We start from the raw sequence: 14,500 nt of genomic DNA on the forward strand, positions 1-14,500 counted from the left end.
TTAAAGGGGGACCCCCCGCGCCCCCTTCATCCCCCATTCAACTTATAGGGCGCCCCGCAGCGATGCCTCTCCCCGCACTGCGCACGCGCGGCCTTCTCCAGGACTCCATTTCCCAGCATCCCCCGCTCCCCACCCCCCTCCCTCTCCCTTTTCCCGGCAGCCCCCGCGCCTCCTTCCGGGCGTGTGGCGGGGCCGTGAGGCGGCGGGCGGGCGGGCGGGGGCCGGGCCCCGCTCGGGCCATGGCGTCGTGCGCCGACATCCTCCGCAGCGAGTTCCCCGAGCTGGACGGCGAGGTCTTCGCTTACGTGACGGGTGAGGGCGGCCCCCGAGCCGTCCCGGTACGGTGTAGGGGGGGGAGAAGCGGGGAGGCGTGGCGGAAGGCGGCTTTCCGCCGGCCGTGTCGCGATTGTCCCCTCTCATGTCGCGACATGAGGGAGGTGGGAGGAAAGGGGGTGTGTGTGTGTGTGTGCAGCGCCGTGTGCCCGCAGGGATCCTGCACAGCAGCGGCGGGGACTTCGAGTCGGTGGACGAGCTGGTGGAGGCGGTGGGCGAGCTGCTGCAGGAGGTGGCGCCGGCCGGCAAGGACGAGGGCGCCGTGCGGGAGGTGTGCCAGCGGCTCTTCAACGCCCTGCAGCTGTGAGCGGCCTTCCTCCTCCTCCTCCTCACCCTCCTCCCCCTCCTCATCCCCTCCTCACTCCTCTTCCTCGCCCGCAGGGATGAGGGCCGGGCGCAGCGCTGCAGCCAGGTGCTGCTGGATGCCCCCATCCAGCTCTCGCAGATCACGGATGGGTACGGTGAGTGCTGCCCGCTGCGTGCTGCCCGGAGGGCTCACGGGGTCCCCAGGGAGCTGTCATCCTCCTCCCGGCTCCCCCTCGCCTCACCCAGCGTCTCCCCGCAGATTCCAACGCGGACCTGCTGCCGGGGCTGCTGCTGAAGAGAGGCCAGGCGTCGGTAAGCACAGCGCTGCGTCCTTCTCGTAACCCGCTGGGAAGAACTCACACCTGGGGCTGCGGGGTCACGCTCTGCCCCGTCACCTCGCCCTCTGTGAGCAGCCAGGGCAGGGGTCGTGCTGAGGTGTAGCTGCTCCCTCGTGGCAGCTTCCCTGTGAGTTGTGATGCTCTCGGTCAGGTAAAGAGGCTCGGTGGGAGTTAGCAGCTCGTTAATCTGACCAGATTTGTTTTGCTGTTGTTTCTTAATGAGCTTCGAAGCGTGGTTGTGTCGCTGAGAGCGCGGCTTGCCTGACTTCATGAGGGACTTTGGTTTCTGCAGCAAGGCTCTGGGTTGTGGAATCGGGGTGTAGGGGGTGACCTTGCTGCACGTGGTGAGGGAGGAAGCCCTGAGATGCGATCAGGGGTCAGGGAGTTAGCACGGAGCTGCTGTTTCCAGAGGGCTGTGGGGAGGCTGTCAGCCCAGCTCTAAAAGCGGCTGGGGGTTGTGATTTGGGAAGATGGGGAGCAGAAAAGTTTGGAAGTCGTTACGCTCTGTGGCGTGCAGGAAATCAGAATGCCCTTGCCAAAAAAGTGTGTAGCAGCTCAGGAGCGGCCCGGGGTGCCCTCTGTGCTGGCTGTGCCGAGGTCTGGGCACGAGGAGGATCTACAAAGCCAGGACATTGGCAGCTGCACGGGGTGGGCAGCGTCTCTGCTGGGTGCTCTGCTGCAGAGCTCTCCTCCCGGGGCTTCACGTCGAGCACAGAACCGCGTGCCCAGAGCCGAGACCCAGGGCGATCCCCGCGTGGCTGAGGGGGGCGGCTGGCAGCTGCTGCTGGGTTTGGCGCTGGGGCTGTTGCTCCTCGGTTTGTCGTCTGGCTCGCGCGGCCGCAGCTCGGGAAGGATTTTCAGAAAAACTGGCAAAGGTTCAGATCCCTCGAGTTTTGGAGGATGGCTTACGGGGAGACTGAGGGAGCTCAGTGTCGTTTATGGGGTGACTTCACCTACCTGTAGGAACCGGGCTGCAGAGCTGGCTGGAGATGCCTGGGAGGGCCTTTGGTCAGCCACAAGCATTTGACTCGATGCAGGAATAAACTGGAGCGGGCTGGGAGCCTGGCAAAGGCCAGAGGCTGTGTTAAAATGCTTGGCTTCTTTTTGCCTTCAGATTTAATTAAACGCTCTTTGGCTCTGTCTTGATTGATCTGCTGCGTAACCTGAGTTAGTTCCAGGCTGGCTAAAGTTTAACAGGCCGGGGAAGGGCAGTGCCTGATGGTAGGGGCTGCGGGGGAGGCGCTGGGGCAGCAGGTCCGTGTTGAGGTGCCTGGGCTGACCCAGAGAACCAGAGAAACTGCCCGTGGGAAAGAGCATTCGGGTTAGGGTCAGCCAAACCCCGTGCTCGCTGAGGCAGAACTGCTGCATGATTTAGGACTTCAGTCCTGAAGTGACTTCCTGGCCTGATTAGCTTCCTCAAAACGAGCTGGAGTCTGTCCTGGTTCCCCTGTCCTGTCTCCCTCCTGCTCTCCCTTCCGCCCGGGCAGGTGGGGCTGGCTGAGCTCCTTTCTCTCGGAGTTGGGGTTTGGGGGCTTTTGCTGAAGATGCTCTCTCTGTAAGCTCTGGTTGTGCCCCAGATGGTGGATGCCAAGAAACTGGAGAAGGCAGAAGCCAGGCTGAAAGCCAAGCAGGACCGGAGGATGGAGAAGGATTCCACCAAGTCATCTGGCCCTCTGTGAGTACGGAGGGTGCCTCCAGCGCCCCGCCTGCTCTGCCGAGAGTGGCTGAGATCGGTTTGGGCTCAACTTTCCTGCTGAGCCCCCTTCTCTGTCTTCCGCCTGCCTGCAGGGTCCTCGAGGAGGCAACTGCCAGCCAGGCTGCCAGCAAGAAGGAGACTCGCATGGAGTCCTCAGGCAAGAACAAGTCGTACGACGTCCGCATCGAGAACTTCGACGTCTCCTTCGGTGAGCGGTGAGTGCAGAGGGGACGGTGGGACGGGCCCTGCTGGGCTGCAGGACGTGCTGAGGTGTGGTTTGGAGAGCTCCGTGGTGGTTGCATGGCCTCAGCACAGCCTGGAAAGGTGCTGGGGGGAGGTGGCTGCTGTTTTCCTCTCTCCCCATGGGGCGGGATGAGCAGGGAGCTGTTTTTTTCCCTCCCTGCAGTGTCCTGCTGGCGGGAGCAGACCTGAACCTGGCGTTTGGCCGGCGCTATGGGCTGGTGGGCAGGAACGGGCTGGGGAAGACCACGCTGCTGAAGATGATCGCCAGTCGGAGCCTGCGCATCCCCTCGCACATAAGCATCCTCCACGTGGAGCAGGAGGTGGCGGGGGACGAGACGCCGGCCCTGCAGAGCGTGCTGGAGTGTGACACCACTCGGGAGAGCCTGCTGCGGGAGGAAAAGGAGCTGACGGCCAAGGTTAACGCCGGCAGGTGAGATACTGCTGGATTTCCAGCCCTTCTACAGCCTCTTGACCACGAAGTCTTGTTGTGAGATCTCTCCCTTCCAGTGGAGGACTCCAGCAGGGCTCGCTTTAGTCCTGCCTGGGGAGATCAGCCTCCCGCAGCGCTCAGCCCCTGACCCCAGTCCATCCCACGTGTTCCTCTTTGCTCTGCTCCAGGGGAGAAGGGACGGAAGGTGCCAGGCTGTCGGAGATCTACGCAAAGCTGGAGGAGATTGAGGCAGACAAGGCCCCAGCGAGGTGAGGTGACCCTGCAGGCACTGCTTGCTGTCTGCTGGCATGGCGAGATGTGCTTTGCAGCTTGGAAGGGTGATGCTGTGCCCCTGGGATCCAGCATGAGGGGACAGGGGCTCTTCTGGGTTAGAAGTACTCGAGCTTCCCCCAGAAGCTGGAGGTGTTGGGTATTTCTGCCCCAAATGGCTTGCGTTGTTGCTGCTGCTCCTCCCCAGGTTCCTGGTGGCTGGGGAACATTTCTGGGATGGTGGTGGCTGTAACTCTCCTCTTGGCCAAAGAGCTGAAAGCTTCTTGGGAATCTCTTGGGAATTCACGTGGGTGCTGTGCCTTGCTGGGCTGCATTTCCCAGCCAAACGCTGCTCTTGGGCACAAAGGGGAGTTTTTGTGCACCAGGGTGGACTTAAGCTATACAGCAGAGTGGGTCAGGACCTGAGGCTGTGCTCTGTAGGTGCACGGGGTGCCACCTTCCTGTTCTCTCACCTTTCCCCCAGGGCGTCTGTCATCCTCGCTGGGCTGGGCTTCAACGCCAAGATGCAACAACAGACAACCAAGTAAGTGCCCAGGCTTTGGACAGCAGAGACTGAAATTAAATGGGTTTGGGCAGAACTCGTGCTGTGCCTGCAGGGATGAGCTGTCCGTGGCTGACAGCAGAGAGAAAAGGGCTGTGGGGAGCAGGGAGCCAGGCAGGTGGGGTTGTTCTGATTAAATTCTAACCCCCGGGTACGACCTTTTCTCTCCTCAGAGAGTTTTCTGGAGGCTGGAGGATGAGACTGGCCTTAGCCAGAGCCCTGTTTGCCAGGTTGGTGGCCAGTTGTTAGCCCTCCTTGCTGTCTGTGCTGCAGAGGGCAGGGGGGCTGCCTTGCCTGGCTGTTCTCTCGACTCAGCCTCTCGGGGTGGGAGGCTTTCGAGGCATCAGGGCTCTGGACGCACGGTAAAACGTGCTTTGCATTGACCCTGTGCTCTTTTTGCTTCTGATGCTTCTCTTGTTTTCCCTAGGCCAGATCTCCTTCTACTGGACGGTAAGTTGATCCCGGGAGCCCTTCTACCCCTGCCGCCGGGCCTGCCCATGCCCTTGCTGGGTTGGGAACGCAGCCGTGGCCTTTAGCTGCCTGCTCAAAATAGCCCTGCGTGACAGGGCCGGTGCTCGCAGGGCTGTCACTGCTCCCTGGAGATGGCGTGGAGCCATCCTCAGCCAGGAAGCCTGCTCGGGCAGCCCCCCTGGCTGCCCACTAGCCTTTCCTATGTAAAAAAGGTGTAACCCAGTCCTCCCAACCCCTCCTAACCTCAGCGCCTCTCTCTTCCCTCAGAGCCCACCAACATGCTGGACGTGAGGGCCATTTTGTGGCTGGAGAACTACCTGCAGGTACGGGGCGGTGCAGGGCAGCACGAGCCTTGGCCACGGCTCCTGTGCGCTGCAGGGGCTCCGGCCCCGTGCTGGGCTCAGCAGCCAGGGGACGGGGACAGCCTCGCGGGCTGCGTGGTGGCATCGGGCCCCGTGCTGCAGCTCGATGACGCTCAGGCTCCCTCGGGTCTCCCTCTCGCTGTCTCCTCCAGACCTGGCAGTCGACCATCCTCGTGGTGTCCCACGACAGGAATTTCCTCAACGCGGTGGCCACGGACATCATCCACCTGCACTCGCTGCGGCTGGACGCCTACCGGGGGGACTTTGAGAACTTCATGAAGACCAAGGAGGAGCGACTGAAGAACCAGCAGCGGGAGTACGAAGCGCAGCAGCAGTACCGCGAGCATATCCAGGTACTGGGGGACACCAGTAGGGTTTGGACACTCTTCTTCCAGCCTTGCACCTTTCTCCCTGCTTCTAGTGAGCCTCCCGGGCTGCCCTGCTTCCAGTAATCTCTGCTCTTGGAGTTTTCATCGCTGTTCAGTCTTGCAGTGACCTGTGGCTGAACGAGCCCGGGGGTTTTCTGATGCTTTTTTGTCACTTGTAGGTCTTCATCGACCGCTTTCGGTATAACGCGAACCGGGCGTCCCAAGTACAGAGCAAGCTCAAGCTGTTGGAGAAGCTGTGAGTGCCTGTCCTGCTCCCCTCTGGAGGCTGGGGGAGGTGTTAGGTGTTTATGGGAAGAACTGGATGTTCCCAGGTGGTCCCCAGGGCCCTGGAAGGCACTGTGTGTCTGGAGGGATGGGGGTGGCTTGGATTTTGGGTGCTCTCTCTCTGGTCCAGAGGCTTTGCCTAGGATGAGGCTTCACAGAGCTGGGCTGCTGGTGTGGGGACAGTGCAGGGCTCCTCAGTTACACCTCTTCCCTCTTGCAGGCCGGAGCTGAAACCTGTGGACAAGGAGTCTGAGGTGATGATGAAGTAAGTGTCCCTTTGCTTGTAAGGGACCCGGCTCCCTTTTCGCCCTGAGCTCCTCCTGGGATAACCACTGCTCCTCCTCCAGCATGGGGTCTGGATGGGCCCCCACGCTCAGGCTGGGCTCCTTCTGCGTCCCCTCCTCGTGACCGTCCCTCCCAGAGGCCCTGCATGCTCGGGAGCCCCCTTTGCCACCTGCAGTGGTTGTCCCAGGGGGGCTGGGAGCAGGGTCTCTGAAGTCCCTGGCCAGCTCTCACCTCTTCCTGCCTTCCCAGGTTCCCTGATGGCTTTGAGAAGTTCTCCCCCCCCATCCTGCAGCTAGATGAAGTAGATTTCTGCTACGACCCAAGTCACTACATCTTCCGTTCCCTCTCTGTCTCTGCCGACCTGGAGTCCCGCATCTGTGTGGTAGGTTTGGGACTGCAGGGGAAGGGTGGCTGCGAGGGGCCGTGGCTGTCCCCACTCGAAGCAGGGCCAGCTTCCATGTCAGGTCAGGCTGCTCAGGTCCTTGTCCAGTTGAATTCTGGATGAAATATTCCTCCCTGGGGACATCCAGATGAGGCTGGGACCAATTAATCCTTGGGCTCGAGGGCTGGGGAGGGAACGTGCTCCAGCAGTGCTGTGCCTGCAGCTCCTCAGCGATAGGAACGCAGCTTCCAGGTGGCTGGAGCCACTGGTTTGGCACTCATCCTGCCCCTTCCACTGCGTGATCATCCAGGAGAGCTGAATTCCCTGATCACTGCCCCCCTCTCCATGGTACCTTTGTGGGTTTCATGTTCTCCAATGCTGCTGCTGCTTCTCTAGGTTGGGGAGAACGGAGCTGGCAAGTCGACCATGCTAAAGATCTTAATGGGGGAGCTGGCACCAGTCAGAGGGATCAGGCATGCTCACAGGTACCTGGTAGGAAGGGCTGGGGGACGGGGGGGAATGGTGCAGCTGGGGAGGGCTCCGGGGCTGTGCTTTGGGGTGACGGCTGCTGCTGTGATGAGGATGGGAGCCGCACGCCCCCCTCTTGTGCCCCCTTCCTGTAGCTGCAGCTGGGAGTGCTGCGGTTACAGCGCCCGGTGCCAGTTCCCCGTCTCTCTCCTCCTTCTGCAGAAACCTTAAGATCGGCTATTTCAGCCAGCACCACGTGGATCAACTAGACCTGAACATCAGTGCTGTAGAGCTGCTGGCAAGGAAGTTCCCAGGTGGGTTTTGGAGAAATGAGGAGCTCTGGGCCACTTGAATCTCCCCTGCCACGCAGATCGATTTGTCCCTCAGACAAATTTGTCCCTGCTTGTGTCAGTCAGCCTTTTCCACACAAACCCTCCGCTCGGGCACTGCCTCCGAGCAGCTGCCAAATCCCTCGGCTGCCTGGCCTTGATGCGGGCCAAGGGCACTGCAGGAAGCTCCAGCTGGCCCCAAGGTCCCGGGATGCTCGTGTGCCATATCTGTGTTGTGCCGTGCTCCCGCAGGGAAGACGGAGGAGGAGTACCGGCATCAGCTGGGGAGCTACGGCGTCTCGGGGGAGCTGGCCGTGCGCCCTGTGGCCAGCCTGTCTGGAGGGCAGAAGAGTCGAGTGGCCTTTGCGCAGATGACAATGTCCTGGTAATTCCCTCCCACACCTGGGAAGTTTGTGCGGGGCCACATCCTTGGGGCCCTGCTTCACCGGGAGGAAGGGAGAGGAGATTGGGGAGGGAGATTGTCACCTGCTGGGGACTGTGGGGGAGGAGGCAGGCGGTTATCTCCTGCTGCTTTGAGCTCAGAAGGTGTCCCTGGAGCTGGGCAGCACAGACCCTGGGGCCATGCAGTGCCCGTGGCTGTGGCTTTACGTGGTTAAAGCCATTGCCTCGACTCCTGCATGCATGGAGGGCCCAGCAGTGCGCAGGGGCGCGGGCAGGGTGCTCAGGGCTGTCTTCTCTTCCAGTCCAAACTTCTACATCCTGGATGAGCCGACAAATCACCTGGACATGGAGACCATCGAGGCACTAGCGAAGGCGCTGAATAAGTTCCGGGTAAGGCTCGGCAGCCGAGATCTCCCATTTTTCTAACACTTCCTGCATCCTCCAGCTTGGGTGACTCAGTTTTTCAGCCAGGAGCGGACCATGAAATTCCAGTGGTGGTTTCAAGTCCAGGAGATGCGGTGGGAGGCTGGTCGCATTTCTGCCTTAGCTGTCTGTGCTGGTGGCTTGTTTCACTTGTTGGTTTTGGCTGAGAGAAGCAGCAGCGAGCCAGAGCACAGCTTGTCCCCCATCTTGGCCAGCCACCTACGGGCTGTGACCGCTCCCCTGCTGCTGCGTGCAGCGCCCAGCCCTGCCTTGGGGCCCTCGTGGCTGTTCCTCAGGCAGGTTTTTGTGGCTCAGAGCTGAGCCTCCAGGTAGCGCTGTAATGAACCCGGTTCTTGCTGTTCTGTACTTGCCCGGGTTAGGTCATTTTCCCTACAACAGAAAAACGAGGTTACTCAGGGCCTTGTCCCGGCACCTTTTGGCTGTCGTTGCCTCCAACTAGAATTTCCATCCTCAAAGTTTGTCAGAGGTCCAGAGAGCCAGTGGCAAACCCCGTGCTTGCCCTCAGGGAAGGGAACCTAAGCATTTGCTGTGCACGTGCCTCCTCCGCACCAGATCTGTCCATCCCAGCTGAAGGCAGGAAAGCCCTTAGGCAAGGCCGGAATTGGTGGCTGGCTGTGAAGCACCGTGCCTCTCCCCAGTGCAAGTGGAAACCTGAAGTCCCGTTTCTGGCTGGAAGGGCACAAAGGACCACGTGCGGGGTCCCCTCAGTTCCTTTTCTCTCCTCCTGGGTTCGCAGGGCGGTATCATCCTGGTGTCCCACGACGAGTGCTTCATCCGCCTGGTGTGCCAGGAGCTGTGGGTGTGCGAGAACGCCACCGTCACCCGCATCGAGGGCGGCTTCGACCAGTACAGAGACATCCTGAAGGAGCAGTTCCGAAAGGAGGGTTTCCTATAAGCGAGGCCGGGGGGGGCCCAGCCTGCCCGAGGAGGCTTCGGGCGCTGCAGCCTCCAGCCACGCCGAGCCCGGCGGAGCGCCGAGGAGGTGGCACGGACCCCAGCCACGCCATCCAGCTGCCACCCGAACTGCTCTCCCCTCCTGCCCGGCCGCCCGTGCAAGGACAGCGAGGGACCGGGAGCCGCGGGCGCTGCTCCTCGTGGGCGCTGCCTGCGCCGTGCTCCAGGCCTGGGCCGTGCCTGGAGCTGCTGCTCCGCTGGGATGAGGAAAGGAGGTGTCCCCCCACCCTGGTTGTAACTCCGTGCTCGCGAGGGCAGGAGAGGAGCTGTTCTCCTTTCTTCGCTTACCCCCACTGCCTTTTTCTTTCTTTTTTTTCTGGTTAACTGGTGCGCACTGGTCAGATTCCCACACTGTGTTTCTCTCCCCAGCTCTCTTACACTCCCGTCCTCTCTGCTGCCCGGGCGGGAAGCGAGACCTTTGCTGCTACAACCACCCCCAGCCTCTTCCCAAACCCCTGCAAGCACCGGGGGCGAGGGTTCGCTTCGCCTGTCCCCCCCCATGGGGCTCGCCTGCGTGCCCCCACGGGGTGCGGGGTGCGAGCGGGCCCCTCCAGCACGGGGGTGGTGGTGTAAATAAAAGCAGAACGCTACTCGGTGTGCCTCAACGTGTCCTTGGGGGGGGGAGATTTTTTGTTTTAGGGTCGGGGGGCTCGCTGCCAACCTCAAACCTCAGGGGGGTGGGTGGGGGGCACTATGAGCTTCACCCCCTGGATCCGGCTGCGCTCTGCGGGCAGCGGGGGCTGGAGGCGAAGCGGGGGGGACCCTTAGGGGGGCTTCATCCCCCGGGGGGGCTTCATCCATGGGGTTTTTGGGGGGACGGGACCCGCAGCCAGGCGCCGCCTCCGCCTTCCCCGCCGCCCCCAGGTGGGCCCGCCCCTGCGGCCGGGGCGGTGCTGGCGGCCTCGCTCCGACCGGCGGCGGGCACCGAAAGGAGGAGGAGGAGGAGGAGGAGGTGGAGGAAGAAGAAGAAGAAGGAGGAGGAGGAGGAGAAGGAGGGGGGAACCGGCCCGGTTGGGGTCCGCTGCCCGCCGGTCCAGCCTCGCCCGCGGGCGTTATGAGCACCGGCGGGGAGCGGCCGTGCCCCCGCGGCCGGCCAGGCTCGGTGGGGAGCAGCCCCGTGCCCAGCCCCGGCTCCCCGGGGCCCGAGGAGGTGAGCGGGGGGGGAACCGGCACCGGGACCGGCACCGGGGGGGGCACCGGGACCGGCACCGGGACCGTGGGGGGGACCGGGGAGGGTTGGGGGGTGCTGGGGGGCGCTGCGTGGGCGCCCTCCCCGCGTGGCCCCGGGGGGTGTGTGGGGGTGTAGGGGATGTGTGGGGGTCCTGTGGGGTGTGTTGGGGCTCTGAGGGGATTTTGGGGGGGTCTCGGCGTGCTGGAGGGCGGGGGGGGAGCTGCGCGGCGGTGCCCCGGGGTGGGGGTGACCCCGCGTGTCCGCCGCCGTGCCCGGCAGCCGTGTGGGTGTGCGGGCACGGAGGGGGGGGGTTATGGGGTGGGTGAGGGGGTTTGGGGGGGATTTGGGGTATCGGGGAAGGGGGGAGCAGAGCCCGGTTCCTTGCGGGGCGGGGGGCGGCCGGCCCGGGCAGCCCGGGAGCGCGGGCGCCATCTTGGGAGCGATCAGGTGTCGGCGGGGACCCCGGGCGGGGAGGGGACGGGGCTGAGGGGGGGGCACCGAGGGGGAGCCCCCCACAACCCGCACCGGGCCCCAAAAGGGTCTGGGGGGTCGGGGGGGGGGTCGGGAGCCGCCGTTCCCCATCCGCAGGAGGGGTTGGGGCCACGCGAGGAGCCCCCGCCGCGCTGCCGGTACCCCCGGTGCGGGGGGGATGTGGGTTTTTTTTGGGGGGGAACCCCAAAAATAGACCCCATACAGCCCCCCGGGGACCCACGCGGCACCGGGGGCAGTGGGGGCACCGGGCAGCCCTTCCCTGTGGGTCCCTTGGCACACCGGAGGGCGGCTCCCCGGAGTTTTATCTCCCAGACTTTGTCCCCCCCCCGGGGGTCTCAAGGGGTCCCCTTTTGGGGTGCTCCCCCAGTTGCTGGCCCCAACTGGTCCCAGTCCCGTTCCCGGGGCGGGGATCCCGGGGCGTTGAGTCAACGCCGCGCTGTGGGGTTTCTGCCGGCTGTGGGTGCGCCCCTGCCATAAATGAGGGTTTTAAGGAAGGGGCCGCCGCCGCCGCGCTGGGTTCGGGATGGGGGGGGGGTAACGGGGGGACGGGTGTTGGGGGGACCCCGGTGTTTGGTGCCGGGATGGGGCGGGGGTGTAACCACCGAGTGCCGTTTGTCGCAGCCGCTGCAGAAACGGCAGAGAACCGTGGAGGATTTCAACCAGTTCTGCACCTTCGTTTTGGCTTACGCCGGCTACATCCCCTACCCCGAGGAGGTGAGTGGGCTTGCGGGGTGATCCTCCTCCCTCCGGGTGTCCTGTTGGTACACACCCGGCTCCTGATCCCCCGCTGGAGGTCGGGGAGGGTCATTCTCCATCCCCGTTCCCTTTCTCCGTACCCCGAATGCCCGCGCTGTGGTGTCTCCTGCTAGCCCTGCCTCTCCCCTGCTTGCAGAACGAGCCCTGGACCCACGGCGGCAGCATGAGCCCCCAGAACAGCACGGGGAGCACGCAGGACAGCGATAGCTGGGCCTCCTTGCCCTCCTCCGACTGCCAGCTCCTGGCGGACGACAGGAGGAGCAGGACGGCCGTGGCCAAGGGGGCTGCGGACGGCAGCCTGCTCGCCGACTGCCCGGCCTTCCCCGCCGGCTTCTACGAGATCCGGCCCCCGCAGAGCAAGAGGAAGAAACCTCCAGCGAAGAAACTCGTTTTGGAGCAGGAGGTGGAGAAGAAGGCGCCGCCGAGCGCTGGGAAAAGCTCGGTGCTGGACCAGGACCGGGGGAAGGAGCCGGCTGCGCTGGAGGGACAGGTGCCTCCTGTGAAAGAGCCATTCTCGGAGCCCCCCATCGAGCCATCTGGGGACCCCCAGCCCAGCGCCCCTCTGGAGGAGCCCCTGAAGGAGGAGAAGGACTGGCTGCACGGAGAGCAGGGGGCAGAGAAGCCCGCAGGAGACGAGCCGCAGCTAAAGGAGCACGAGCAGTGCTCTGGAGGCGCGAAGAGCCCCAGTTCTTGTAGTACCTTGGACCAAAGCGAAGGGGAAGATACAAGCAGAGGGAGCTCTCAGCTTGGTGGTGAGTGTCTGGGGAGCGGAGCTGTGCTGTGGTCAGTGCCAAATATCGTCCCTGCCTCAGCCAGAGCTTCCCACATGGGATGTGGGGAGAGCTTGCAGGTGGTCCTGGCCTCTCCTGGTGAGGGGCTTCAGAGAAAGTCAGAGGGACCTGGGATGCTGCAGAGCAAGGGCGGGGAGCTTTGGAGGCTCTTTAGTACAGTGAGTGGTACAGACCTGAAGTGGGGAGTGGGGTGTAAGGGTGCCTTACTGATCCTTTTTTTTTTTTCTTTTTTTCTTTTTTCTTTCCCCCCTTTGCAACTTCAGCAGTTGAATTCGCAGCGGCTCCCAACACCAAAGCAGAAGGTGAGTGGGGGCTCTCCTGCTCCACGCGGGTGGAACTGGCTGTGGCTTTAGAGGTGGTGCTGTGCCCTTGGAGGCTTTTCCCTGGGGGGCTGCTCAGGCTGCAGCGGGGGGGTGCTGGTGAGGTGGGTGCTGAGCGGTGTCCCTCTCTCCCCGACCAGACGACGACGCCTGGGATCTGATCACTTGCTTCTGCCTGAAGCCCTTCGCGGGGAGGCCCATGATCGAATGTAACGAGTGTGCCACCTGGATCCACCTCTCCTGTGCCAAGATCCGCAAATCCAACGTGCCTGAGGTTTTCATCTGCCAGCGATGCCGTGACGCCAAGCAGGAGATCCGCCGCTCGAACCGAGCTCGGACGGTGCCCCGCAAGCGGTTCTGTGACTGAGGCTCTTCCAGAGCAGGGAGGCTGGGGGGCCCCTTTTTAAACCGAAGGCTGTAGCTCAGTCTGGCTAGACAATCAATGCACAGTAACGGCAGGGGAAGGGCTGGGCCACGGTGCTGGGCTGTCCCCCTTGCTCTTCTGCCTCCTGGGAGCTGCCGTCCTCCCCGGTGGTCGCGTTAACCACGGAGCTCGGTGACCCCAGGGGTGTGGGGGGAGAAGAGCCATGCACTAGGTCGCTCAGAAACATCTCTGTCCTTGCACAAACCTGGCTCAGTGCCTTTCCCCCAGGCCAGCCGAGGAGAACCTAGTCCAAATAGTTTCCCTGTGGTGTGGTGGAAGCTTACACTTATCCCGAGATGTGACTCCCCTTCCTCCTTTTTCCTCACCGTTGTCCTTGCCTTGGGCCTCGGGGTGAGCTGCGATGGCAAAGCCCCAGTGACCCGATCCTCTTCCAGCACAGGGATGCAGCCCAGGCAGGCTTCTTCCATGCAGTGTGCCCTCTGGGATGGGAGGGAAGGAATATTGCTCCTGCCAACACCTGAAGCAGACTGGGCTGCTCTTCCCTGGGGGTTTGGTGTCCCACCTCTGGCTCATCAGCCTTGTAGGCTGCGCAGGGGAGGCCCTGCCCCTGTCCGGTGGTGCTCCTGATTTTGGTTGCTGTGCACAAGGCCCCAAGATAGTCCGAGTAGATTGTTAGACGAGTTGTTCTTGCCGAGGAGTCCTCCTCGGTTCACATTCTCCAGTTGCACTGAAGTCTCCTGTTCAAAAGGGATGTGGGCTTTGTGGTAGGAGACCCGAACGGTTACCCTCAAAACTGGTAGGGCTGGGGAGCCCTAGAGAAAGGGGAGCAGGGGAGGTTTGGGTGGTTTCCATGTTTTCCAGTTTAAAAGAATTGAACCTTGTCCCCTGTGGCCACCTCCTGCCTGCAGGTGAAGCATCGGCTTAAGCAGCAGCTGGATGCTGAGCCCTGGGTCCGATGCAGCCCAGGTGCAGGAGGGCCTTGCTTCTGAGCGCTCCCTCCTGCAGAGAAATTGTTGGTTTCTCTTTTTTTTTTATTATTATTTTTTTTCCTGGACACGTAGAGTGAAGTCTGATATCTTGTCAAGGGCAGGCCCTCAGCCCCTTCTGCTATGCAACTGCTGCTCCGGAGGCACGGGGCCTGCCCGCTCCAGGCCTCCTCCAAGTTTCAGAGCGGAAGGGTTTTTTCCCCACCACCCTCCTCCCTCTGGGAGCGGTGTGTGTGTGTGTGCGTGCACCGACGGTCTGCTCCCACCTCCTCCTCCTCACAGCCCCTCCAAAGAGCCTGGCCCGCGTGCCTTCTGCACTTTCCAGGGGGGGGACACAGACCCCAACTTGCCAGTCCCATCACTATTTCTCCTAACTGGGTTCTTTCCTACTTGCACATCTGGTTACTGTGGGACCACAGGCTGGGGGAGGGTGGGGGGCAGCCCCCCGCCACCCAGCAACCCCCCAGGCTCGTCCCTGTGCCTCTCCTCCTGTGGAAAGCCTGGGCCCCAAAAGTGCTTTATGTTTTTATAGTTACTTTGTATGGATATGTAAAATAGCAAAATTCTGGTCCTTGCCCTGTGGAGTGTGGCTGGAGTCGTCTGTATATAATAAAGTACTTTTGCCATAACGGGGGTGACTTTGGCGTATTTCTCCCTCCCCTGGGTGAATT

At 62.6% G+C, this 14,500-nt stretch overlaps 2 protein-coding genes across 3 annotated transcripts; both read left to right on the plus strand.

The window, feature by feature from the left end:
- The first annotated feature begins 183 nt into the window (after positions 1–183).
- Positions 184–9,518, plus strand: ABCF3 (ATP binding cassette subfamily F member 3). The gene is made up of 21 exons (XM_084528906.1): positions 184–312; positions 489–636; positions 715–794; positions 899–951; positions 2,555–2,652; positions 2,766–2,888; positions 3,080–3,346; positions 3,535–3,615; positions 4,101–4,160; positions 4,352–4,408; positions 4,606–4,628; positions 4,917–4,972; positions 5,164–5,364; positions 5,559–5,635; positions 5,885–5,929; positions 6,199–6,331; positions 6,728–6,816; positions 7,022–7,113; positions 7,381–7,513; positions 7,833–7,920; positions 8,711–9,518. Exons 1-21 carry the CDS (start codon positions 240–242, stop codon positions 8,867–8,869), a joined length of 2,136 nt encoding a protein of 711 aa, XP_084385032.1. The 5' UTR covers positions 184–239; the 3' UTR covers positions 8,870–9,518.
- Positions 9,519–9,863: 345 nt separating this feature from the next.
- Positions 9,864–14,458, plus strand: LOC311441176 (PHD finger protein 13-like). 2 transcript variants are annotated; one of them, XM_084528908.1, is made up of 5 exons: positions 9,864–10,078; positions 11,213–11,305; positions 11,484–12,099; positions 12,405–12,440; positions 12,599–14,458. In XM_084528908.1, the coding sequence occupies exons 1-5, from the start codon at positions 9,983–9,985 to the stop codon at positions 12,823–12,825; spliced, it is 1,068 nt and encodes a 355-aa protein (XP_084385034.1). In that variant the 5' UTR covers positions 9,864–9,982; the 3' UTR covers positions 12,826–14,458. The 2 variants fall into 2 exon arrangements, with proteins under 2 accessions (XP_084385034.1, XP_084385033.1); XM_084528907.1 differs by having other exon boundaries at positions 9,888–10,078; positions 12,402–12,440.
- Positions 14,459–14,500: the final 42 nt, after the last annotated feature.

This window comes from Aythya ferina (genome assembly GCF_964211825.1).
Source record: "Aythya ferina genome assembly, chromosome: 9".
Lineage (NCBI taxonomy): Eukaryota > Metazoa > Chordata > Aves > Anseriformes > Anatidae > Aythya > Aythya ferina.